Source organism: Ambystoma mexicanum, chromosome 5q (assembly GCF_040938575.1).
Source record: "Ambystoma mexicanum isolate Mex_15411 chromosome 5q, UKY_AmexF1_1, whole genome shotgun sequence".
NCBI classification, from domain to species: domain Eukaryota; kingdom Metazoa; phylum Chordata; class Amphibia; order Caudata; family Ambystomatidae; genus Ambystoma; species Ambystoma mexicanum.
Window position 1 is genome coordinate 1,117,356,068 of NC_090933.1, and position 23,008 is coordinate 1,117,379,075.

Genomic DNA, 23,008 nt, shown 5'->3' on the forward strand with positions numbered 1-23,008 from the left:
GAGATCGATATCAAAGATGAAGAAATCCATTGGAAACACTTATTTTATATATTCTTTTTATATTAAATATTCCTAAAACATTGCCAGGTCATGCATGCTATTTAATGCCCATACCTCTTGAGGCAAATTATATTATGTTACTCTAGATGTTACAATTACATTTCTGATGCAAAAAAGAGCCCATTTCCTCTTGTGTTCCAGGAGAGAATTGAAACCTGTTGTAACTCTATTAGGGCCTCTGAAAAGATGAGCGGCTGAGAAACAGAAGGTAGCTACTCCCAGAATGGTTTGCATAGAGTTCCAGTTAAGATAGTCAATTAAAGGAAACAGGTTTTCCTTTGACCAGAGTTACGCAGGGAAGTGAGTGATCCACCGTGTAAATGTTGGAACGTACTATGTGATTGTTAGGAAAAGTTGGGCTAGCTACATTCCTGCCAGTTTCCAGCTGAACATGCAACCCACACCAGTATAGCACTTCAATGTAAGCAAGCATTCAAAAACAGAGGTTAAGACAACACATTAATAATAAACACATTGTTGTCAAACATGAAATGTACATAGTTAATATCCCTAGTTTCAACAACTCTTAGCTGCGAAAGAGAAAAGTATAACGATTCAAATGCAGGTTTTCACTATCATGGAAAAGAATGAAACTTAAGCTTCAAGTTACAAATCAAGGCTATGCCTTTCATTTGAAGCTGGAATTAGAGCGGTCTTGTTAATCGAGCCAAGATCGATCTCACTTAGGGTTCCTCAGAGACAGTTTGCTTTCTTGCTCCAAATCAATTATCTGATTGCAGCCTTGATCAAGCTTTTCTTCCATTTGCGGTCATGTTCCCACAGCCTGTTGTAACAAGTCATCTAAGTTCAAGGATACAACAGAGGTTCCAAACATATGTCCTAGTACTTCCTCCAGCAGTGCCTGTTGACATGGTTCCAAAATTGATTTGACAGACACATCAAGTCTCGCTTTCCTTTCTTCCCTTTGATTTGATTTTGTGATCATGTTTTAAGTTGCCTGGTAGTTCTAGTCATGGCTTTCTTTCAAGATTTTGTCACTGCTGTTTAAGTTAGAAGCCCATCAGAAGTTGTGATAAGGATGCAGTGAGTAGAACCTGCCAACATGGAATTCACGTACTGATTTTTAAAAGTCTTGGCATTCACTTTTGAAGTATTCTTCCTTGTTTTACGACCTGTATTTCTTAGTCTTAGCCTGGGATTTCTGTAGTGATGGAGAACTTAAAAGAATTGTACTTAACTGTCGTTTATACACTTTACTTGAGAAATTACTGCAGTTTGCCTAACTAGCCCTTAAGACTTTATTTGTAGCATGCCCGAAGCCCCCGTGCATCTCGGCGCAAATATATTCAGCTGCACAATTAATTTCAGTTCTGGAAGCAGTTTGTTCACAGGACTCATTTGTCAGTTCTGGGACCTTGCTCATCTTGCAATGTGAGTTATCCTTGACAGGTCAATCGAGCAGCAAGAATAGCGCTGCACTCAGGGGAAATATATATTTTCTTTGTCCTCAATTATAAAACATGACAGTGTTTCTAAAGGTTCTGAACATATACCTTATTGTGAAACTATATAAGCTCACAAATGAGTCTAGTATGAAGGGAAAGGCTTTCAATGATGTGTTCAAATGTACGTCCTATAATTGGGATGTCGCTAAGTATTGTTGAACGCAGAGCTTAACTGGGTGTGGTAAAAGGTGACACCACATCAACATCTAGTGCTTCATTTATGCAGGGCGTGATATGCAGAGGGAGGTATCCAGGAGAATCCCTCTTAATATCACCATCATGGCTAAGTTAATAGATGTGCCAACTATTTGAAATCCTTGATTCTGTTGTACGTCCCTACGCCGATTTCTGAATTGGATTGTAAAAAACTGCATGAGATTGCCAGTTAGGTTCGGTACTTAGTGGCCGTGCCTGACATAATTAGAGGTGACAAATGTTATTTCCAGTTTCTGTAACAGTTATTGTTCAGCTCTAGGACAGTGCTTATGGATCATGTAAACAAGTCAGTTTCTTCAAACAGCCTTTCATGCCTAGGCCTAAATAAAAGTCCCCAATATGTGTATCTGATTTGGAGTTATTCAGTTGGTTTAATAAGTTGGCTATTTTGGAGCTTGTGCTGGAAGTTTGAAGTAATTGAGGGGTTATGCGCTGTTTAAGTTCAGTATTCATCTGTGCAGTAAATAATGGTGAAGCAGGGGGGCAACATACACACATGGTGTTGTGAAAGTCAGTAGGTGTAAGGGATTGAATTGCCACAGTTCTGCTTCATAAACTATTAAGATTTAATTGGGAGTTCCACGTCAGAAGAATAATCCTCTCTGTGGATTAAAATATGGCCAGGTCTATTCGCAGGCTTACCTGGTTATAAGTGATGTTACATTTCTGGGAACTAGACAGAATAGCTGGAAACTATATTGCTGCACTGCAGCAGCACAGCAGTTCTTTCGAATGTTTATGCCCGGTGGGGATGAGCGAATTCCCCTTTGAACCGGTGGTTCAAAACCAGAGGCCCACAAGTCAGTTTTCAGGAAAATTCATCTTCCAAAGTTCCACAAACACACAACAGTTAACAGAGACAGCCAAGTACCAGAGTGACGACCGCACAAACTCTATTCATGACAGTAAGTTGTTTATGGCGTATTAGATAGACTCTCATGGCAGTAAGACCATTACGCAGGAGGGAAGAAGCAAACCCCAAGGCGATTAAGTCGCCACTTGTTGGAGGACAGCCTTGCAGAAACAAGACTCATTTGCGGATACTGTGTCCAGGCAGTGTTTTGCCAACATGTGTATGGAGGACCATGTAACGGCCCAACATATATCCTCTACAGGTACCCCTCTTTGGAGAACAGAGGTAGTTACCCCTAGTGGCGTGTGACCTGAAGCATTCAGGGATTTCCTTATCCGCTCTGGCTTAGCATTCAGAACCACAAAGCACTAACCACCTAGAGATGGTTTGCTTTGTTATTCCTGAAGTCAGGCAGTGGAATTATTATCAATCTCCCCGATTACATCCAAGAGGAACTGGGCCAAGGAAATCCCCTGCACCAAAAAACTGAAGATCCAGCCATATAACAATGTTTTACTGTGTTTATTCAAAATCAACAACAGGGATTGAGATATGAACAATGCAGCATTCTCCAAAACTCGATCCTTGATCTTGAGCCTGTCATGCAGTTTTGATGATTTATTACATCACAAAATGAAGTTACACCCTAAGAAAGCTAACGTGGATCAGGATTAGTTAATAAGGTAAACTATATACACATTACATAGGGGGTTAGTGCAAAAATTGGATAAAACACATCTGGTGGCTCCGGAGACCACCTATACATGTTGCAATTGCAAACATTACATGTTAGTGTGGTTGGGCAGTGAAACAAAAAGTGTGAGCTTAACATCGAAGGTGGATAGGGATTGGGCAAAGAGGGTCTCCTCAGCCTTGGAGCTTTGGAAAGTTACCAGGCCACGTGAAACTATTCAAGGTGGTGAGAATGACTCCGAAGTGATGCATGTTCCCAACAAGTTACCATCTCCGATCCCCTAGCCCTTGAGACAGAACATTAGGCTTTGAACCTGGTATTCTTTCTGTATCATCCTGCCTTCGGGTTGGAGGGGAACAGCCACCTCATTTTGGCTCGAATTAATAGGCTCCATCTTGTAGGTTCAGATCATGTGTGTGGGGACCGCAAAATTGATTTCTCCTGCTTGCAATTATAATGTTTTTCTGCTTGTATTCTTGCAGGTGCACTATATCTCTTGTTAACTTGAAACATTTCCCTCTGTGTCCTTGGCAAAGCTGTGCACAGTAGCTGCACTGGAAGACTGGTATGCATGTTTCAGCGGGAGCGGCCTGTCAGCTTTTCTCTGCGTTAGCGAGTCCTTTAATATCGTTCTATTCACTTCAATGTACTTGTGGCTTACATCTTGATTTACATGGCCTCCCATGTTAGTTGCGTTTAAGCATCAGCAAGCAGTACAAATGTATTCTTGTGCAACTATCGATTTCGGCATAGCATGTGTCAGTCCTCTAGCTATGTGAGTCATAAGCATGTTCTTTGTGTCTGCCAGCAATAAATCTAAGTGTCCGCGTAACTTCATGCAGGGATGCCTATGTGCTTCATGTCTAACACATCTATGTCATGGTGTCGGTCATGACGTTATAGTCTTTCTTTGAAGTTACAGTCAAGCGCCTTGTTCCATTGATTGCAGCTGTATCTCAACATCGTCATCAGGATAGGGTCTGAACGGTTGTGTGTGAATAGCGTTTCTCACACCTGCGATACATCGACTATGGGGAGGATGGGCCCAGAAAAGATGCACAACTCTCGTTTCTCTGCCACCGGGATGAGAGTGGGATAGGTGCAACGAGGACCACGTTTAGGTCTCCCTCTTCATTCCTTTGTTTGTTTTTGGGCCTGTATATCCAATGAACAGCTCATCTTCCAAACTGAATTTGCTTGTCCTGGTGATGTAAAAACTTAGAGCACTCTTGGGGTCGAGCCTATGCAGCCTTTCTTCCTCCTTGGATGGATGAGGAGATAGAGAGAGGGCTGGCAAAAAAAGAGCAACAAGTAAAACTCAGACGACCATGGGAAGCAATGAGCGGTGCACTCTAAGAGTCATCTTATCCTTGGTAAAGATTGTAAAATGTGTCTTACATGACAGGTCCTGCAATTCGCTCATCTTCGGGCTGAGGAAATAGCAAATAAAAAGTCAGGCCTTTTAACAATTGCACCACCAAGGGGATTGAGAAGTACAACCCTTGCTCTGGCGTGTGCTTAAAAATAGAAAGCGCAGCTAAATAGCCGTTGATGGTGGCGTGAGGGTGGCGACCTGAAGCCCTGTCTTGCCAAATGAAGGAGAAAAGACAACAGCCTCGAGGTTGTTACATAAAAAGGGATCCACATCCTGTGCTCTGCCCAAGCTGCAGAATTTCTTCCAACAGCAGCGGTATAGAGCTTTGGTTGCTGGCCTTCTGGCCAAAAGTAACACTTCTTCCGGGAGGTCCCAATCTCTGTAACTTAGACTTGCAGAAGCCAACCATTCATATGGAACATGTGTACACTTGGGTGAAGAACTAGCCCCCCCCCCCACCGAACCACCCTCCTGAGAGAGAATGTCTTGTCTCTGGGGAAGACGATGTGGAGGACAGATGGCCATGGCCAGAAGGTCCGGGTCCAACGTCCTCTGGCCCTATACATGGCAATCATGATCATTGATGCTCCGTACAGCTTCAACCTCCTGATCACTTAAGGCATGCAAACAGAGCTGAAAGTTCCAGTCAACCACCAATGCGTCCCACAATGCTCCTCTCGGAGGAATTTCACTGGAGCAGAAAGGTTTGCACTTCCTGTTCACACTGGACGCAAACAGATCCACCTGAAGGGGTTCTCCAAACAGAGAAGACATACAGTATAACATCCTGGCACAGCTCCTACTTGTGAGAGATAGCCCTGCCTGCTCTGGGCGTCCCCCATCGCATTCTCCTTCCCGGTGAGGTGAATTGTCAACAGGGAGATTGTGTTCTGTAATGCCCAGAAGCAAAGCTGCATCACCTTTCTGCACAGGGGAGATGACCATACACCACCGCTCTTGTTGATGTAGTGAATGAACACTGTGTTGTCTGTCATGATCATGACAGTCTTACACTGTATGGAGGGTAAGAAGGCCATCAGCGCCAGTGTGTTCGCTCTTAGCGTCAATAGATTTATGTGAAGTTGGTCTCCGCCAGGGACCAAAACCTGTTCACCATCAACTCGTTCAGATGAGCGCCCCAGCCTTTCAGCGATGCGTCCGTCACTACAGTCGCCTCTGGCCACGGTTGCCAAAACATTTCTCCCGCCATCACGTTCTCTGTGCAAGTCCACCGCAGGAGATCTTGAGTGACTCTGCTAGGGACTTTAATCAAGTCTGCCATTCTGCCGGAGAACTGCAACCATTGAGATCTGAGAGCCCGTTGAAGCAGTCTCATTCTCAATCGGGCCTCTGGCACCAGGAAGATGCAAAATGCTATGAGGCCACACAACCATAGGAAGTCTAGGGCTAGCAGATATTGGGCATTCTGGAATTTGGTGACATTCCGTAGGATGTGTAGAGAGCCCACTCCTCGAGAGGGAAACACTTGTCCGAGGGACAATCCAGGACTGCTTCGATGAATTGCAGCATTTGAGAAGGTATCAGTTGAGACTTCTTTAAATTGAAGCCCAGTCTGTGAAGGAGGTGGCAGTTGCGATTGAGATGATCTAGGGCTTGATCCAGGGATCGTGCCCCGATTAGCCAATCGTCCAGGTAGGGAAAGACGTGAATCCCTTCTTTCCTGATACTGGCTGTCATTACGGCCAACAGCTTGGTGAAGACCCTCGGGGTGGAGGTAAACCCGAAAGGAGAACTCAGAACTGGTAGTGAGTGATGCCGATGACAAACATCAGGTAGCTTTGGATGGATTGGCACATGGAAGTAAGCGCTCTGAAGGTCTAGTGACACCAACCAATCCTGAATTTATAGGAACTGAAGGATCTGCAAGAGTGTTACCATCTTGAATTCGTCCTTCCTGAGGAACGTGTTCAAGCGCCTCAGGTCCGAAATGGGTCTCAGACCTCTGTTCTTCTTTGGGACCAAGAAGTAGTGGGAGTACCACCCCTTGTTACTTTCCTGTACAGGAACCAACTTTATGGCACCCTTCTCCAGACGAGAGGAAACCTATTGCAGAAGTTATTAGGTCTAGACATTTTTCAAGGATGTAATCCGCCTTTGGCCAAAAAGGTGTGAACCGTCAAAAGGCATGTCAAGCAGCTTTGTTTGGACATCCTGTACAAACCTTGATTTACTGAGCCAGGCGAATCGTCGCATGACGGAACTCGCCACCACAGATGATCTGACACAGTCGGCCGTGTTGATTCCTGACTGAACGTACTGATGCATGGCTTCCTTTCCATCTTCCACTATGTTGACAAAGTCTTTCCCCATTTCCCCTTCAGGGATGTGCTCAGCTGCCTCTGCTATCAAACCATAAAGTGTGTGTATATTTTGAAAATGCACATGAAGCCTTAACCTCCTTCAGTGCCATACTGTCGGATGCAGAAACATTTTCTTTGCTAGAGCGTCATAACGCTTGTCATCCCTGTCAGGGGGTAAAGATGGACACGCGCTAGCCTTGTTACCCATAGTCGCAGCATGTACTAGCAGACTATCATGAGCTGGATGTCTGGTAAGGAATTCTGGATCAGACAAGCATGGGCTGTATTTCTTAGCAGAATCCTTGTGGACTGCTTGCCCCGAGCAGGGAGTCTTCCATAGCTCCATGAGGTGTTTTTCTGATGGTATTATGCAAAGGAAGGACAGGTTTAGCGGTTGTGCCCTTTTCTAGGATGTCTGTCAAGTCACATTCCAGTATGTCACCGGCTGGGACCCCAACTTAGTGCATCAGCAGTTACCTTTGCCATAATACTTCTGTATGCCACATTAGAGTGGGCTTGAGGATCTCTTTATGGAAATTCTACTTCAGGAGAGGTGTCCAAGCCATTTGCGCTGTGCAGGGCAGAGGATAAATCAGATGGTCTTTTTTGTACCTCCCTAACTCCTCAGCATGCCGACTTAGACCGATAGGCTGAAAATGTCCTGGAAAGAGGACATAAATCCCTTCTAGACTTTGGAATAAATCTACTTGTAACTGTAGGAACTGGTTGTTTAGATATAGAGCCTCGAATGACAATTGGCAAGCCATGGTGAAAATGTAATTAGCAGGAGACACGAAAAAACGTTGGGCAAACTTTAGGGCAATTTCAGGTAAGACTAACCAGAACGTGGCTTGTTGTATAGATAGTAAAATCTGGGTAACTCATCTATAAGGGAAATTAAGGGGGAAATATGCCTGCAAAAAAAAACTATATCGTTATTACTATTATTAAGAACCTCAAAACATCTAGGGCCCCCGGCCCCGACAGCCTATGTAACATCATGTAACATCTTAATTAAGCAAAATGCTGAGATTTGGGCGGACATTTTACTCATTATCTTCCGGAAAATTCTAGATACGGGTACTATACCCAAGTCCTAGAACACCTCTATTACCATACCTGTCTTTAAAAGCGGAAATAGGAACTTGCCCATGAATTATCGCCTATTAGCACTGACAGACGTGCCTAGTAAGATCTTTTACACCCTGGTTCTCTGTGAAATTAATCAGTGGATAACCGATAAAAATGTTCTTAAAGCTCAAACTGGGTTTCAAAAAGGCTACTCAACAGTGGATAATATCCTTATGGTTAATAAATTAGTTGAACAAGCAAATATCACCTCTGGATTGCCTCTTTACATGTTGATTTCTCATCAGCATTTGATATGGTAAATAGAAATATGCTGTGGGATAAACTCAAGCAAATGGGTATGACGGCCCATTTGCTCTATATTTGTAGGCTAATGTATGAACGAAACAGCACCAGTGTAAGATTGAATAATATGGGCTTAATATCGGACCCCATATCAGTTAGAATGGGAGTCAGAAAAGCTGCGCCCTGGCGCCCATGTTCTTTAATCTGTTTATGGGCGATTTTGGCAAAATTTTTGTTGAAAAGATGAATGCCTTCCCCAGGATTAGCCCCAATAAGCTAGGCTGGATCTGCTATGCAGATGATATTGTTAGACAATACTTACAATGGGATATGCAACAGTGCCAAGGCAGTGTATGCCTATGCTGATAAGAACGGCCTGAAAGTTAATATTGAAAGGACCCAATTCATGGCCATTGGATGTAAACGATGCAATAAGAACTCTATCCATTGTGATATTGGCACCATTAAAAGGGTGGCTCATACAAGAATCTGGGCCATGAAGTTGTGTCGGACAGAAATGGGACAAATGAGAAACTGAAGCTTAATAAGCGAGCAAAGGTCCTTTCCACCATGGGGGTGGTGCTTTTTCCAAATGATCTGGAGGTTATAGCCTGTGCGGCATTCGCACCATCTACAAACAAAAACCAGCATCAGCCTTTTTGTATGGGCTGGAGGCCTCATTTTATGATTGGACCTTATGGGTGGATAACATTAAGCTTGATATGGCGTCGAATTCTGGGATTAAGTAATTATACCCCTGTGGAGGCCATCAGGTTTGAGATGGGCTTTACTTACCGTGCTACTCTGAATGATCTTAATAAAGCAAAGCTATATCTTAAGATCATGTTCTCATCTTCTGAATCATTTCTGTCCATATTGCATTCATCTATGGTGAACGGTACCAGCGCTGCAACGGAAAAATTGAACATGATGAGTTTTTTTTTTTTACGAGGTTGTGCTTGTTACCGAGGTGGAAACATGGGGAAAGTGTGCTGTAGAAATCTCTTAAAAATTCGGCCGAGCAATTTGACTGGATGAAGAGCCACGAGAGGGTTGCAAATATGTAGTCATTATCTACCTTCTCTAGGATGGCTTGCAACTATACGGAACCCCAAGAATACCTACAACTTCACCAGTCTATCAAAACACAACAAATATTTATGAATATTAGACTTAATCGGCTTGACGTGCTTGAAATTAAAAGGGTGCCTGGGCTGGAATTCCGGAACATGAAAGAACTTGTAGGATTTGCTGTAATAGACGGGAAGTGGAATCAGCTAGGCATTCAATTAACAAGATGTAATGGAATGAGTTCTATCTACAAAGGTTATTACTCTGAGCCGTAGAAAAACTATTGCCATAACAAAGGTATGGAAATGTGCAGATGTGAAATTGAGAACGTTTGAGGCTGATACTAAACTATTGGAGGAACTCCATAAAATCTGAGGTATAAATGGGTATGATGACTTTGGTGTTCCCTTCTTTGGTCATATGCATGTATATATGATCATCTTGATGACATCTGTTTGATGTAAGGAAATGTATTAACATATTAATGCCCCTTGTACCATATACCAATGTGTTGATCCATTTACTTTTTTATCTAGCTAAATGTAGGAACCATGTGAGACTTTCCTACTATATTTTACCTACTATTTTATAAGAGTTATTCTGTTTTCTTATGTAAAAACCTGTGTCATATCTATATTTATAGTTTTTTTTCTTTTCTTAAATTTTTTATGAAATATATTTTGTGTATTAGTGTGTTTAAACTGTATACACAATAAAATAAAAAGAAATAAAAAAAATATACTTGAGGGAACTTTTAAGACAACAATGGTGCACTTGGAGCCAACGGAACGTTCAAGAACGCATCAGCTGCCAATGTCGTCAGTGGAGTCGACAGTCCTCGTATCGATTTCAACTGTCAAGGGCTCTTTGGCGCATGAGGTGGTTGGTGAACTGAGTCCCTACTGGCCTTGTCGGTTGCAGTGGGATCATTGGTCCTTTTGCCAAAGGAAGCGAGAACAGGCTGGCTCGACTTCTCAAAGACCTGCATCATTTTGATTCAAAATTCTTCCCCTGGTAAATGTACCTGTATTTCTGAAGATGAATCTGGATGAATGCTTCCTTCCTTTTCTTCTTTGATAAGGAAGAAGAGGAATGAAGGGAGTTGCTCCTCGAATGAGATCTCAGTGTTGTTTTGACCGTTTTTTTCTCTTTCTCTGGCAATTTATCACTGTTGTGCTTTTTTCATTGGGTCTGTGCTTCGACGGTGTCGCACTTGGGGACTTCGAAGACAAACAAGCAAGGGACAATTTGGAGGCTCTCTCCCTTAAGTGTCATAACTTGACTCGAGCCACAATCCGCCACAATGTGGCCGGTGCATAGGCACCACAGAAACTCACAGGATCAGCGAGTGACATTTTTGCACCACAATCACTGCACTTTTTGAAAACCTAAGAGTTTCGGAGTTGACAGGAATTCTTGAAAGAAATGCGTCTGAGGCGAAGTTCGCGAGTAGCATGCAGGGCATGCAGAAAAAGGGAACGGAGGTCAATGGGCGATTAGAGTGCTATTTGAGCCCGCATCATCACATCCTGTCATGACAAGATGACCATCAACACCGGTGTGCACTAGGTCCCCTGCTGAGAAAAAGGTTTCTGAGAGCTGCAAAGCAGGAGAATAAATATTTAAGATGAGGAATCCGTGGGAGGACACAATCCATTCAAAATAATACATTAGTTTTCTTTACAGGTGAGAACTAAACAATGGACGTACCTTTTCCAGTATTTCTGGGAGGAAGTGCTGGAGCATCTGCTGTTGGAGACATTGGAGAGTCTGTGCTTGTAGATATAAACATCTGGTTGGTAAATGCTCCATATGAAAGTCTCTGTTTCTCTCTCAGAGTACTAAATCCAGGTAGTGACAGTTTTTCTTGAGGAGAAAGACTAGAAGAATGACAAAAGCTTTGTGGTCTTGGCGAACGTTCTTTCTTGATTGGGCTGGGCTACAGGAAGATAAAAACTCAAATTGTGATACTGATCTATTTATTGGTTTATACGTTATCACTGACTTAAAAAATAAATATATCAAAACTATTTTATTTGTAAGCAACCTCCTGAAAACTATGAAAAAAGCAATGTGCTTGATAGCCTCCACTTTCCCAGCTGCATATGAGTAGTACAAATTACTTCCTTCTAGTAATTTTCTTTTACAAAGAATGAAATTATTCTCCAATACATTGCTCAACTTATGAAATCGCTGTAGCTAGAGGTTCAATTTGGACATTTAAACAAACAGAAAACAGATATGCATCACAGAAAGCACCGGCAGGGTGCAGGGGTGGGTAGGTGGGATGGGTAGGTGGTGGCCTCTGGCCCGGGCGAACATAAGACCAAGATTGATGTCTAAATCAAGAATTTATTTAGGGTTTTTCTGGAAGTATGTTGCGGACAGGACAAGTGTAGGAATAACTCAAAGAGAGAAGATGATCAACAAGGAAACTAAAAATCAGCTTGCTTCTACAGGAGGCCCTCCTTCTGAGCCCCCCCTTTTGTGTTTTAGTCCCACACCCGGGTTTGCTAAAGTGACTGGCTCATAGGGGAACCCAGGGAAAAGGCTCTTGATTATCCAGATACAGTCTTTAATCAAAATCAAAATACAGTAGCCTCTCCCCTTACAGAGACTTGTTTCCATCTGGTCCAACTCAACAGTCCAATCGACAACCTTTGCCATTGGGTGCAGGTTTTGTGAGTTTCCCGAACCGTTGTCAGTTAAGTATGTTGATCAAGGTTTCCATGGTCAACACCTTTCGGGATTGGAAAAAGTCTCAAGAATTCTTCTAAAAGGGCGAGGGGGTGCTTGGACCTCCACTTTAGCTTGGGTCATTGTATTACCAGTCTCTGGGCCAGGCTCAGGTAGTTCATATCTGCTGAGCAGCTCCATACTCTATTAACTTCCTCGCTAGGGTGCCGTCTCTTTGACCCACCTGCGGTATGCTACTTGACCACTGGTAAAATTACTAAGTTGTGCTGTAGCATTTTGAAGTATCAAAAGAAAATAGTGGATTTGCACCATGGGGAAAGGGAAGCTTTCAGGATAGGGACTTGCAGAATAATTAGGAGCGCTTATAGAATAACCAAGGTGGGTTTCAGAGCATATCGAATTATAATCAAGGGACGCAGGGAGTATAGACGAGGAGACTTTTGTTTATATATTGGACATGGTGGTATGACAGGTTATTTTGTTTTTATGTGAAGAAGTTGTGTACAATGATCAATTTTGAGAGGGAAGACTTCAAACCCACATGCATAGTTGCAGCAGAACAGAGATGGAGTCGCCCAGAATCAAACTGTAGTAGACAAGTGACGAGAATGTAGCAGATGTCTTAACATAGTAGTTGCATGGGGAGGGATAAGCAAAGCACAAATGTGAGAAAAATAAGGACTTATAAAATGAGGAGTCACTATTGATGGAGGGAATCCTGTTTATAGACACAAGGATAAGAATGTATCCACAATAAGATGGTTTAATGAGAGATTTGAATATGATCAATGTTATTAGTGCCGCTTACCAATACTTATGAGGACACTGAGGGTTCACAATAATATAAGAGGCAGATCTTTTTGCGTTTACTGGACATGTGTGTAGCACGCGCATGTATAAGAGAGGGACATGGTTGAACTTTCATTGTTATGGTTAAGGCAGACATATGTCAAGATTTAAGGACCAAATTGAGTGTGACGATTTTGTTTACTGGTAAAGGCATAGTATGCTCAAAACACCAGGAATGCATTACTTAAACAAAAATGAACCTATTATAGCATTTATAGGAGGGATGGTCCAATGAAGAGTGTCTGTAGAACAAAAAGTGTATTTGTTTTAATATGATGTACAAACTTCTTACATATAATAGAGGGATTCTGAACCCAGTAGTAAGGGCTAATGCTCATGTGAACAGTTCTGACAATCGTTGTGTACACTGTTAAAATGTGGACGTCGCAAAGGGCTTTTGACTATGAGGCGGTCATATCGAATCCAGCGATTAAAATAGCCAGATGCAGAATAGTGAATCCTGCCATGTTTGTATTGGAACCACTGGCAAAGGGTGAGCACGCACATGAATGTTCAAACTATGGGGAGTGCTATGATGAGGTCCCAAGGGTGAAGGAAGATGCAGTGGCATTTGAGGAGATTTTTTTTATTGACGGTTCTTCAAGAATCAATCAAAATGATGGACAAAGATATGCAGGTGCCTCTGTGGTAAAGCACATGGCCAATGGATAGTTTGAAGTATTGATAAATACACTACTACCGTCTATTTTTTTCGGCACAGGCTGCAGAATTAGTGGTGTTGTCACGTTCGAGAATCATGCAGACCAGGAAGTGATAGTGTACAGTGACTCCGCCTATGTGACGTCAGTGCACGTAGGACTAGCAACTTGGAAAAGGAGGGACTACCTCAGAGCGGACGGCACTCTGGTGCAATACGCAGTATTATTAGACAGGCTTGTTGAGGCACTATAACTTCAAGTAGCCTTGAATGTGCAGCTTATACCAAAAGAGCAGATTTTATTTTATGTAGAAATTGATAAAGTAGGAATACATCATACAGAGTATAGTAGTCCTCTTTTTTTCGGGGGCTGTGTGGAGGAGGAAAATTTTAACAATAGGATGCAGAGATTGCACAAAAAACAACTGCCTGCCTTTCCACGCAGAGTCAGATAGTCCACAATTATCACCAAACAATAACTGGCATAATTCACTTAGACAGAGTTACACAAATTAAACATATTTTAATCAATATATAGAAAACATAAAAATATGCGCATTATAAGAACACCTAAAAAACATGACCCGACATTCACAAAGGCCCTGTCGCACTAGGGCGATCACACCCAACAGTCACTAAGTTAATAATAAACATCGCGGAAAATTTGTGGGGTTAGTCGGGGAGTGAGGGAAATTATTTCATGGATTAATCAGCCCTCTTTCTTAGGTACAATCTCAAATGTGGACTAAACCAAGGGAGATTATGACAGTTATTGTTTGGTGATAATTGTGGACTATCTGACTGTGCGTGGGAAGGTGGGAAGGTGGGAAGCTGTTTTTTGTGGAATCTCTGTATGCTATTGTCGAAATTGAGAAAGTAGACAAGGAAGTAAAGATGGTGTTGTATGTATAGAAGCGATTATATTATTTAATATGTTTGATAAATGAAAGTATGATAATGATGAATGTGTTTAAACTGTTGTAATTATTTTTTGTTTAGAACTTAATGAGGACAGATTAAAGGGAAGTGTCTAAGATAAGAAAGACTTGTGGACACGGGGAGGGTGTTCTTTAAACCCCTCTGAGGCATTGTGGCGACAAGACAAACACTGGTAAACTGGTGATGCCTGTAGCCTTATTAAGGATGGTGCTGGCAGCTACACTACCCTGCACATGTATTTAGAGAGAACCTCCCCACAGTGAGTGCAGAGAATTGGTTCATTCCAAATATAGTAGAATACGTTTCAGTTTAGATAGTAAAGTGTACCGTTTGTTAAAGGTTTATTGTGGGCATACCTTGCGCACGATTAGAGGAGATATTTCAAGGCTTAAGGGTGTCTTAGCATTTGCATATTGATAAGTATCAACATGCTGCAAGTCTGAAATGAATACAGGTATATGAGAATAGTAGTATGTCCCTTTTTAAAGTGAATTAAAATTGGACTGTGTACACACCCAGACGCTAGCAGTGCAGCAAAAAAATATTTTTTTTGTTGTTTATTTGTGTTTGGTTTACAAATAGACCTTTACAATTTCTTTATCAAAGTCAGAATACATTATGATAAAAGATAACCATTTCAATCCATAATCAGAAAGTATAAAAAAAATAGCAGTTTCCCTACATAAAACATTCTTAAAAATCCAAATAAACAAGCGGGGAGGCTAGAAGCGGGGCCTCCCCGCGGCTGAGAGGCTGCCTTCGCCCCCCGCCCGGGACTCCGGTAAGTATTTTTTTTCCCTTCCCTCTCCTCCCTCCCACCCGCTCCCCCACCCCAACTTACCCTCTTGTTTCTGCGTCCCCGGCGGGGGACGAGGGAAGTCTCCAGCCGTGTGGAAACTCGGAGCGGGGCCATCGTTTTTCCCCCTCCCAACCCCACTTACCTTTTTCTTGGAGCTGACGCGCTGGGAACACATGTGTTCCCAGCGCGTCCGCTCCCGATGACCGCCATGGAAAGGGTAAACGGACTCCGTTTTCCCTTTCCATGGCAGCGGCCATTTTCTTGGTCGTTTTTTTTCTGTCCCGAAACGCTGCAGCATTTCGGGACAGAAAAAAATTGCTTTTAGTACCCCGGTCATGCAAATATTGCGGGCCGGGATACTAATAGCAATATGACCCTTGCGGCGGGGGCATTACCGACTCTGGTAATGCCCCGGGGCCTTCGTTAAGGCCCTCGCTTCGCTCGGGCCTCTAACTATGGGGTCATATTGCTTAAATAACACATTTCTTGATAACACCATTATAGTACAGGCAATTGCCAGACCATATATTGTACAAACAATTTGATAAAGACAGTGGACAAAACAAGCACCATAAGTAAAACATAAATCATCTAGGTGCATTTGTCATCACAACGAGAATTTGGATAAACCAAGCTGTTGATCTCAAAAAGCTAGAAATTAGACGGTGTGACATACAGTTGATACCACAACTTCCTTAGACAATAAGAACACGTTAAAGAGCCTACAACAATAAATCAAGCGATTTTCACCGACTAATACAGATTGTAAACTGTTGATGAAATCATCTGAACCACTTCTTCTAGTTTACTACCCTGTAATTCACAGCAGTACTAGGACAGCTGAACATAACATGCAATGCGTCCCTAGTGTGTAACTTTAGAGCAAGATTTTACCAACGATTCAGTTAAAGAAACAATCATTCAGATATGACATAATTAAACTACATCAAAGGTTCAAGTTTGAACAGAAGTCTAGTTGGTGTCAAAAGCAATTGTGTACTTTCTCCAGTGATACGTCTTTCCCAGAAGGATTGGCGCGCTAGGATAGTGGCCTCCGGGTAATAAAGACCCAACAATTTACATCGGTCCTGTTCGAAATAAGGACAATATACAACTAAATGTTTTAGGGTTTCTTGCTACTCCGTTGGCATACAAAACCGACAAGTGACCTTAGTAATCGACATGATTGAAGAATATCGATATTGTATCTGCTCTAAGGTAGGAAATTGAATTAGTTTAAACCAAATATAAATTCTCCTAGCTTTTTCACATGGAAACTTCTGTATATATGGAGAAGGTATGACTCTTTCTAGGGATTCATGCGTATTCGACGTAAGCAAAATCTTTAGTATAAAAGGTATTTTTAATATGGAGAATATCGGAATTATTGCAAACCAGGTAATGACCCTTATTTTGTGTTAAGAAAAAGTCTGAACACAAGCCTGTTGCTGAAAGCACAGGTTTTCATTGACATATCACCAGCAGACGGACAAAGTCTGCGAAAAGACCCGACAGCTTGCTTAAAGAGAGAGTAGTCGAATTGAAAGTGACCCTGTAGGAAAAATTGGTATGTTGCCTATCATTGGCATTGTGTAAATTAAGAAATCAGTCAGATTTAAAACACCATTTTGTGTTAAAAAAGAATGACAAGGAGGCAAATGAGGATACCTTTCGCACCTTCATCTAGTATTAGAAGTGATGGCTAGCCAACAGTAGAATTGTGAGGAAAGGAGCCAAGTGATTACCCTACGAGTATGATTTCAAGTATCTTTGTCATTTCAGATCAGCTCAAGCGACAAGTTTATGGGGTAGCGCAGAACACAGAAGGAGATGCTACAACAACCGGAGATGATCAGCTTTGCATTTCCAAATTGCTTCCCGTAAATACGCTCATAATTTGCAATCTTTTGCTAGAAGGTGGCACGCGCAAAGGCCCCTTCTTGGTAAAGGACACTACACCATCTCCAGTTAAGGTGCGAGGCAAACGCACTTGGATATTCTTTAGTGACATATGACATGCATTACTTACCGTAAAAGCATTTCTGATGATTGTATCTGCTTAGATTCACATGCTGTGCATATGGTCCGACATCCAGTGGTAACCGTGGAGTATTGCATCTTGTTTTTCGGGGACCGAAAGGGGACGTCGGCATAGGCGTGTCTGTAACACTATCCCTACCTTATCTTTGTAGACTGTAACAAAGGGGTATAAAACAGAAAGAGCCTGTAGTTTGCTTACCCTTCTGATAGAAGTGATAGCCACAAGGAAGGCTGTCTTATAAGTCAGGTCTTTCAGACTTGCTTTATGCATAGGCTCAAAGGGAGCTCCCATGAGCCTGGTCAAAACCACATTCAGATCCCACCCAGGGGCTGGATGAGAGATGGGAGGATACATCCTCTTAACCCCTTCCATAAAGGCTTTAATTACTGGTATCTTCCACCACAATACTTTTTGCTGTGATGTGGTGTAGGCTGACAACACAGCCAGATGAACCTTTTTGGAATTGAAGACTAACTCAGTGTCCAACACATGGGTTAGATACAACACAATGTGGGAGGGTGAGCAATCGATGGGATTGACGCCCTTGGAATTGCACCAGATGACAAACCGTTTCCATTTGTTGGCATAGCAATAACGTGTATTAGGCTTTCTCGCTTCCCTGAGTATGTCCATGCATCTCTGAGGGAGTTGCAGGTGTCCAAACTCTATGATCTCAGGAGCCAGGCTGGTAAATTCAGAGTTTGTGGGCATGGGTGGAGGGTCCCCCTCTGTCCTGAGACAACATGTTGTACGGGCAGGGCAGTTTGACTGGAGGGGAGAGGGACATCTCCATCAGGTGAGCGAACCAGGGTTGAGGAGCCCACATGGGGGCCACCAGAATCATGGTAACTGGTTCCTGGTGCATCTTGTGCACTATCTTGTTGAGAAGGGGAGTCAGGGGGGGTTTGGGGGGAAGCGTAGACAAATTTCCCCGACCAAGTTATCCAGAGGCCGTTCCCCTTGGATCGGTTCTGAGGGTACCTGGAGGCGTAGTCTTGGCATTGGGCGTTCTCCTGAGTAGCGAACAGGTCAATCTCTGGAAACCCCATTCTGCGAAGTCGTTGGACACAATGTCTTCGTGCAGCTGCCATTCGTATTCTTCTGGCAGAGGAAAATCTCTGCTGAGTACATCTGCCAGAAGATTGAGTTCCCCTGGAACATGTTGGGACAACAGAAACCTTTTGTGTTTGAGAGCCCATATGCAAATGTTCTGGGACAGCTTGGATAGCCCTGGGGAGTGAGTGCCCCCCTGTTTGTTCAAGTAATACATTGCTGTAGTGCTGTCGGTTAGGGTCAGCACTGTCTTCCCTTGCAGTTGTCCCTGAAAGGCTTTGAACACCACCAGTAGCTCCAGTAAGTTTGTGTGATTGGACGCTACCTGAGGGGACCACACTCAGTGTGCCGTCTGCTGTAGCAGGTGAGCACCCCACCCCGTGAGAGATGAGTCTGTCGTAAGAGTGGCTTCCACTGCAGGGGTGGTGAAGGTCTTCCCCTTCAAGAGGTTTTCTCTTGACCACCACTGCAGAGAGAGAACGAGGGCTGGCAAGACAACTAACAGATCTTCCCATTGTCCGCTGGCTTGACCCCACTGGCTGTTGAGCCACTCTTGCATGGGACGGATGCGCAGCCGTGCGCGGGGAACCAAGTATATGCATGCGCCATCATCCCTAGCAATCGCATGGCTTTGCGTACCGTCACCTCCCGACTGGCTACATATTGAGGAACCTGAGAGAGCATGTTCTGAACCCTCTCGCTGGAGGTGAAGAAAAGGCTGTCTTCCTTCCGAATTAACGCTCCCAGAAGCTTTTACTTGGTGGCTGCGGACTAAGCTGGATTCCTTTTCGTTGATTGAAAACCTCAGGCTGAAGAGGAGATCTACTGTTTTTTGGGTGTTCGAAAAACAAGTGTCGAACGAGTCCCCCGTGATGAGCCAGTCGTCGAGGTAAGGGTAAACTGGGACTGATAGTCTGCACAGGTGTGCTGCTGCCACTGCCAGGACTTTGGTAAAAACCCTTGGCGCTGAGGCGATGCCGAAGGGGAGTACTTTGAACTAGTAGTGTGTGTCCTGAATCATGAACCTTAGGTATTTTCTGTGCGCTGACAGGATTTGCAGATGGTCCGGTGAAAGGCGTCGTGATCGCGGCGGTCTGAACTGTGGAGGTCTGTGGAGGTCGGGCGAATTCCACACAATAACCGTGGGTGACCGTCTATAAGACCCACCGGTCTGAAGTTATCTCCTCCCATGGCTTGAGGAAAGATGTTAATCGCCCCCCGACCGGGGAGACATGGGAGGGGACCTGGACTTGGTGGTCATTTCTGACCTGAGGCTGAGGCTCCTCTGGGATTGGGGCCTCTGCCTCTACCTTTTTGCCGCATTTCTGACCCCTTGGGGGGTAGTAGGTAGGGCTTCTGGAACATTGATTTGTGTTGAAGTTACCCATGCCGCAGTTGTTCTGACCGGCACGGGCTTGTCCTCGAAAGGACCGCTGAGAATTATTGCCCCTCTGGGAGGAGAGTTTCTGTGTAATCTGGTGCAAAGGCTGTTAGGGAGAATTCTCTGCCCAAACCTAGTGAGTCCCCCAGCAGCTTTGCTTGTTTATTTTTTTCTCCTACTAAGAGTGAGACTCTTTTTTTCAACCCATGCTTAGACATGATTTGAGATATCCTTTGACTTTGTAATGTGTTTAATGGGCTATGGGGTCTTTTACTCCATAGGGTTTCATGTATTTCTGGTAGGTGTGTTACACAGCGCCCTCAGTGCAGTAACACAGGGGTGTCATAGTGACCCCCAAACATAGACTTCATACCCTGGGACTGACTGCTGTCTTCCAGGGCATGTAAAGTTATCATTGACTTTACTAGTCTTAAATTGTGAACAGAACCAGTACAAACCATCATATTGTGGAAGTACTGGTAGGGGTAATTAGATTGCCCCTGGGTCTTTTTTTCGAGGGAGCACTGTGCAGTCCCCCCTCGTCGAGTTTCTGGCTGGTGCCAGTGGTTACCACGCGAAATATTCCACCGGAATATTTCCTATGGGATTTTCCCATTCATTTTATACGCACCACTTTTGGTGCAATGTTAAAGATAGCGCCGGGTTATTTATTTAATATTTATTGCCCGGTTGAGTCTTTGCCAGGACTCGGTTTTAAAATGGCGTTTGTGTTCGCCTCTGTAACTCCAACCCAAGTCGAGCCCTTTGTTCCACTTTTTGGCGGGCTTCTCCACAGAAGCCTCCAAAAGTGGTGCCACTCTGTCTGGGTCTACAGGATGTGTGGGAGGTGGGTTTAGGCACCCTGGACTGAGTTGCCTCGGCAACTCAAGTCGCACTCTTGCATAATTGGCCCAGTGGTGAGCCGCCCGGCTCACCACTTAGCATGTTTGAGTGACAGCTAGGACTGATGAATGGGGGTTTTCTGCATAAAGGCAGGGCTTTGGGTACTGGAACTTCAGAAGTCGCTACAGGACCAAAGAATCCAAAGAGGGAGAAGTTGAGCCGACCTGCAACGACAACACCACCGGTGGAGCCCTGCTGAACCGTCTCACCACTTCCCAACGACAGAGAAGATCTTCATCCTGGTGAGTCTTCTTCCTATGAGCTGGTGGGGATAACCAGTTCACCCTCTTTTCGCCTTCCTGGATCGTCTCGTGGTCGAATAGCCCGTGCCAAGCACCCCGGCAGCCGGATAGTCACGCTTCACCACTACCGCGAATAAAAGGGTAGTACCTTTTAACCGGAAACTCTGCGGCTGGTTTCTTCCCTGGCAGTGCAACGACCTCCAGCTTTCCTCCACGTCGAGATCTCCTCTTCCCCTGGACGAAGCACCAACTTGCACCCGCTGCCAGGAACAATGCTGGAGCTTTCTTACCATTTCAGGTACTGAGTCCCGCCTGGTCTCTCTTGCAACAGACTGTTCAAGGTGTCCCGTAAATCCTTGACTTTCTATCCTGGAGTGACTTGGGACCTACTAACTAACTTTTCCTGACTTGATCCAACCCTTTTTGAACTCTTTGCAAAGACTCTTTAAAAGTACTATTCAACTGTGTGATCTTGGACACATTTCGCCTTGCTCTCACCAAGCGTTGGCCTGGCCTAAGACTTTTTTGCTCCTCAGTAGACTCTGCCTTTTCTGACTTGCTCTGGTTCTCCTAAAGTGTTGGTATTGTGTATGTTCCTAATTATGCCTTTTTCCCTCCCTTTTTCATTAACTTATTGGAGTGCCATCTTAGGTTAAGTGCTCACCTCTGTCTGAAAATGAGTGGTGTTTTAACTAAGACTTGTTCAATAAGTGATCAGGGATGTATATATATTAATAGTGACTGTGTTTGAACTTGCTTTCCATATTAGTGTTGGTGTATTTTACAAAGTGTGTTTTTAAATAAATAATTATATACTTTTATACCCAAGCTCTGGTCAGTGTTTGCTTGTGCTACTGTATTTTGGTACCTATATTGTATACTGTAACTCTTCTTGAGAGAAGTCTGGCTGCTCACCCACTGCTACCAGGTAAATCTGGGTGGTACAGACTGCTACCAATTGTGATTACTGCCAACACCTGTAGTCTTAAGCCTTTTGAGTGGTCCCTAAGGGAACTGCACAGGTTTCTGCCTAACAAAGACTTAGTCTCGTGCTCCTTCTTGGCAGTCTCCAACGCTTCTTTAACCGCTTTCCCGAAGAGGTTAGTCTCTTCAATGGGTTTGTTAATAAGAGAGGTCTGGGTCTCAGGCCTGAAGCCGGACGTGCGCAGCCATGCGTGTCTTTTTAGAAGAGTACCATGTGCAAGAGACCTGCCTGCTGTCTTTGCAGTGTCCAGGGTGTTATTCACCACATTCTGATTAACCAGTTTTCCCTCCGAAACAATGGCGAGAAGCATTGTTCTGGCTGGTTCAGGAACCTCTTGCTCTTGGAGGCCTTCTTGGAGCAAGTTCCATTGGGCATCAGCATAGCTTGCTAATAGCGTAGAGTTGTTAGCAACCCGAGTATAAGCAGCTGCTAACGTGACACGTTTGCCTAAGGCATACAATTTCTTGGACTCCTTGTCCGGAGGTGACTCTCCCGTGGCAAGGGGAACCCCTTCCCTCTTACGAGTGGTGGTCGCTACCAGTGAGTCCGGGATGGCATGCCCTTTAATATACAGAGGGTCGGTGGGAGAGGGCCGAAATAACTTTTTGACTCTCGGGTTCACGGCCCTTGTCTGGGCAGGTGTGACTAAAGATGGAGATATTCGCCTCTTAACAGAATTAAGGAGGGGAATGTATTGACTTGCTGCAGGTTTTTCTTTAACAATGTCCTTCACAAAATCCTGCTCAGGCAAAGCCTCTTGAGTGGCAATTTTGAAGAACTCTGCAGCTTTTTTCAACATGGAGTTGAAAGCCATTAGGTCATCCACAGGAGAGGGCTGGCGAGCCGGGGTGGACGGAGGAGAATCGACGCACAAACTATATATAATATAGTCCTGATCTTGATGTGACCAATGTGACCAAGGATCCTGCCCTTCCTGCTGGGTTTCCTCCCAGTTGTCCGTTGCCTGTTGATCTTCATAATTTTCGAGAAAAGAGGACTCTTCTTCAGTATAGATGTCCCTATATGTGTCC

The 23,008-nt window shown here is 43.9% G+C and overlaps 1 protein-coding gene across 5 annotated transcripts in view; it reads right to left on the minus strand.

Moving 5' to 3' along the window:
- Positions 1 to 23,008, minus strand: part of ASAP1 (ArfGAP with SH3 domain, ankyrin repeat and PH domain 1) — a 2,617,237-nt gene that overhangs the window by 718,192 nt on the left and 1,876,037 nt on the right. For all 5 annotated transcript variants that reach the window (XM_069621633.1, XM_069621635.1, XM_069621634.1 and 2 more), the window contains one exon: positions 11,141 to 11,369. In XM_069621633.1, coding sequence (XP_069477734.1) covers positions 11,141 to 11,369 — 229 coding nt within the window. The remainder of the gene's footprint in view (positions 1 to 11,140; positions 11,370 to 23,008) is intronic.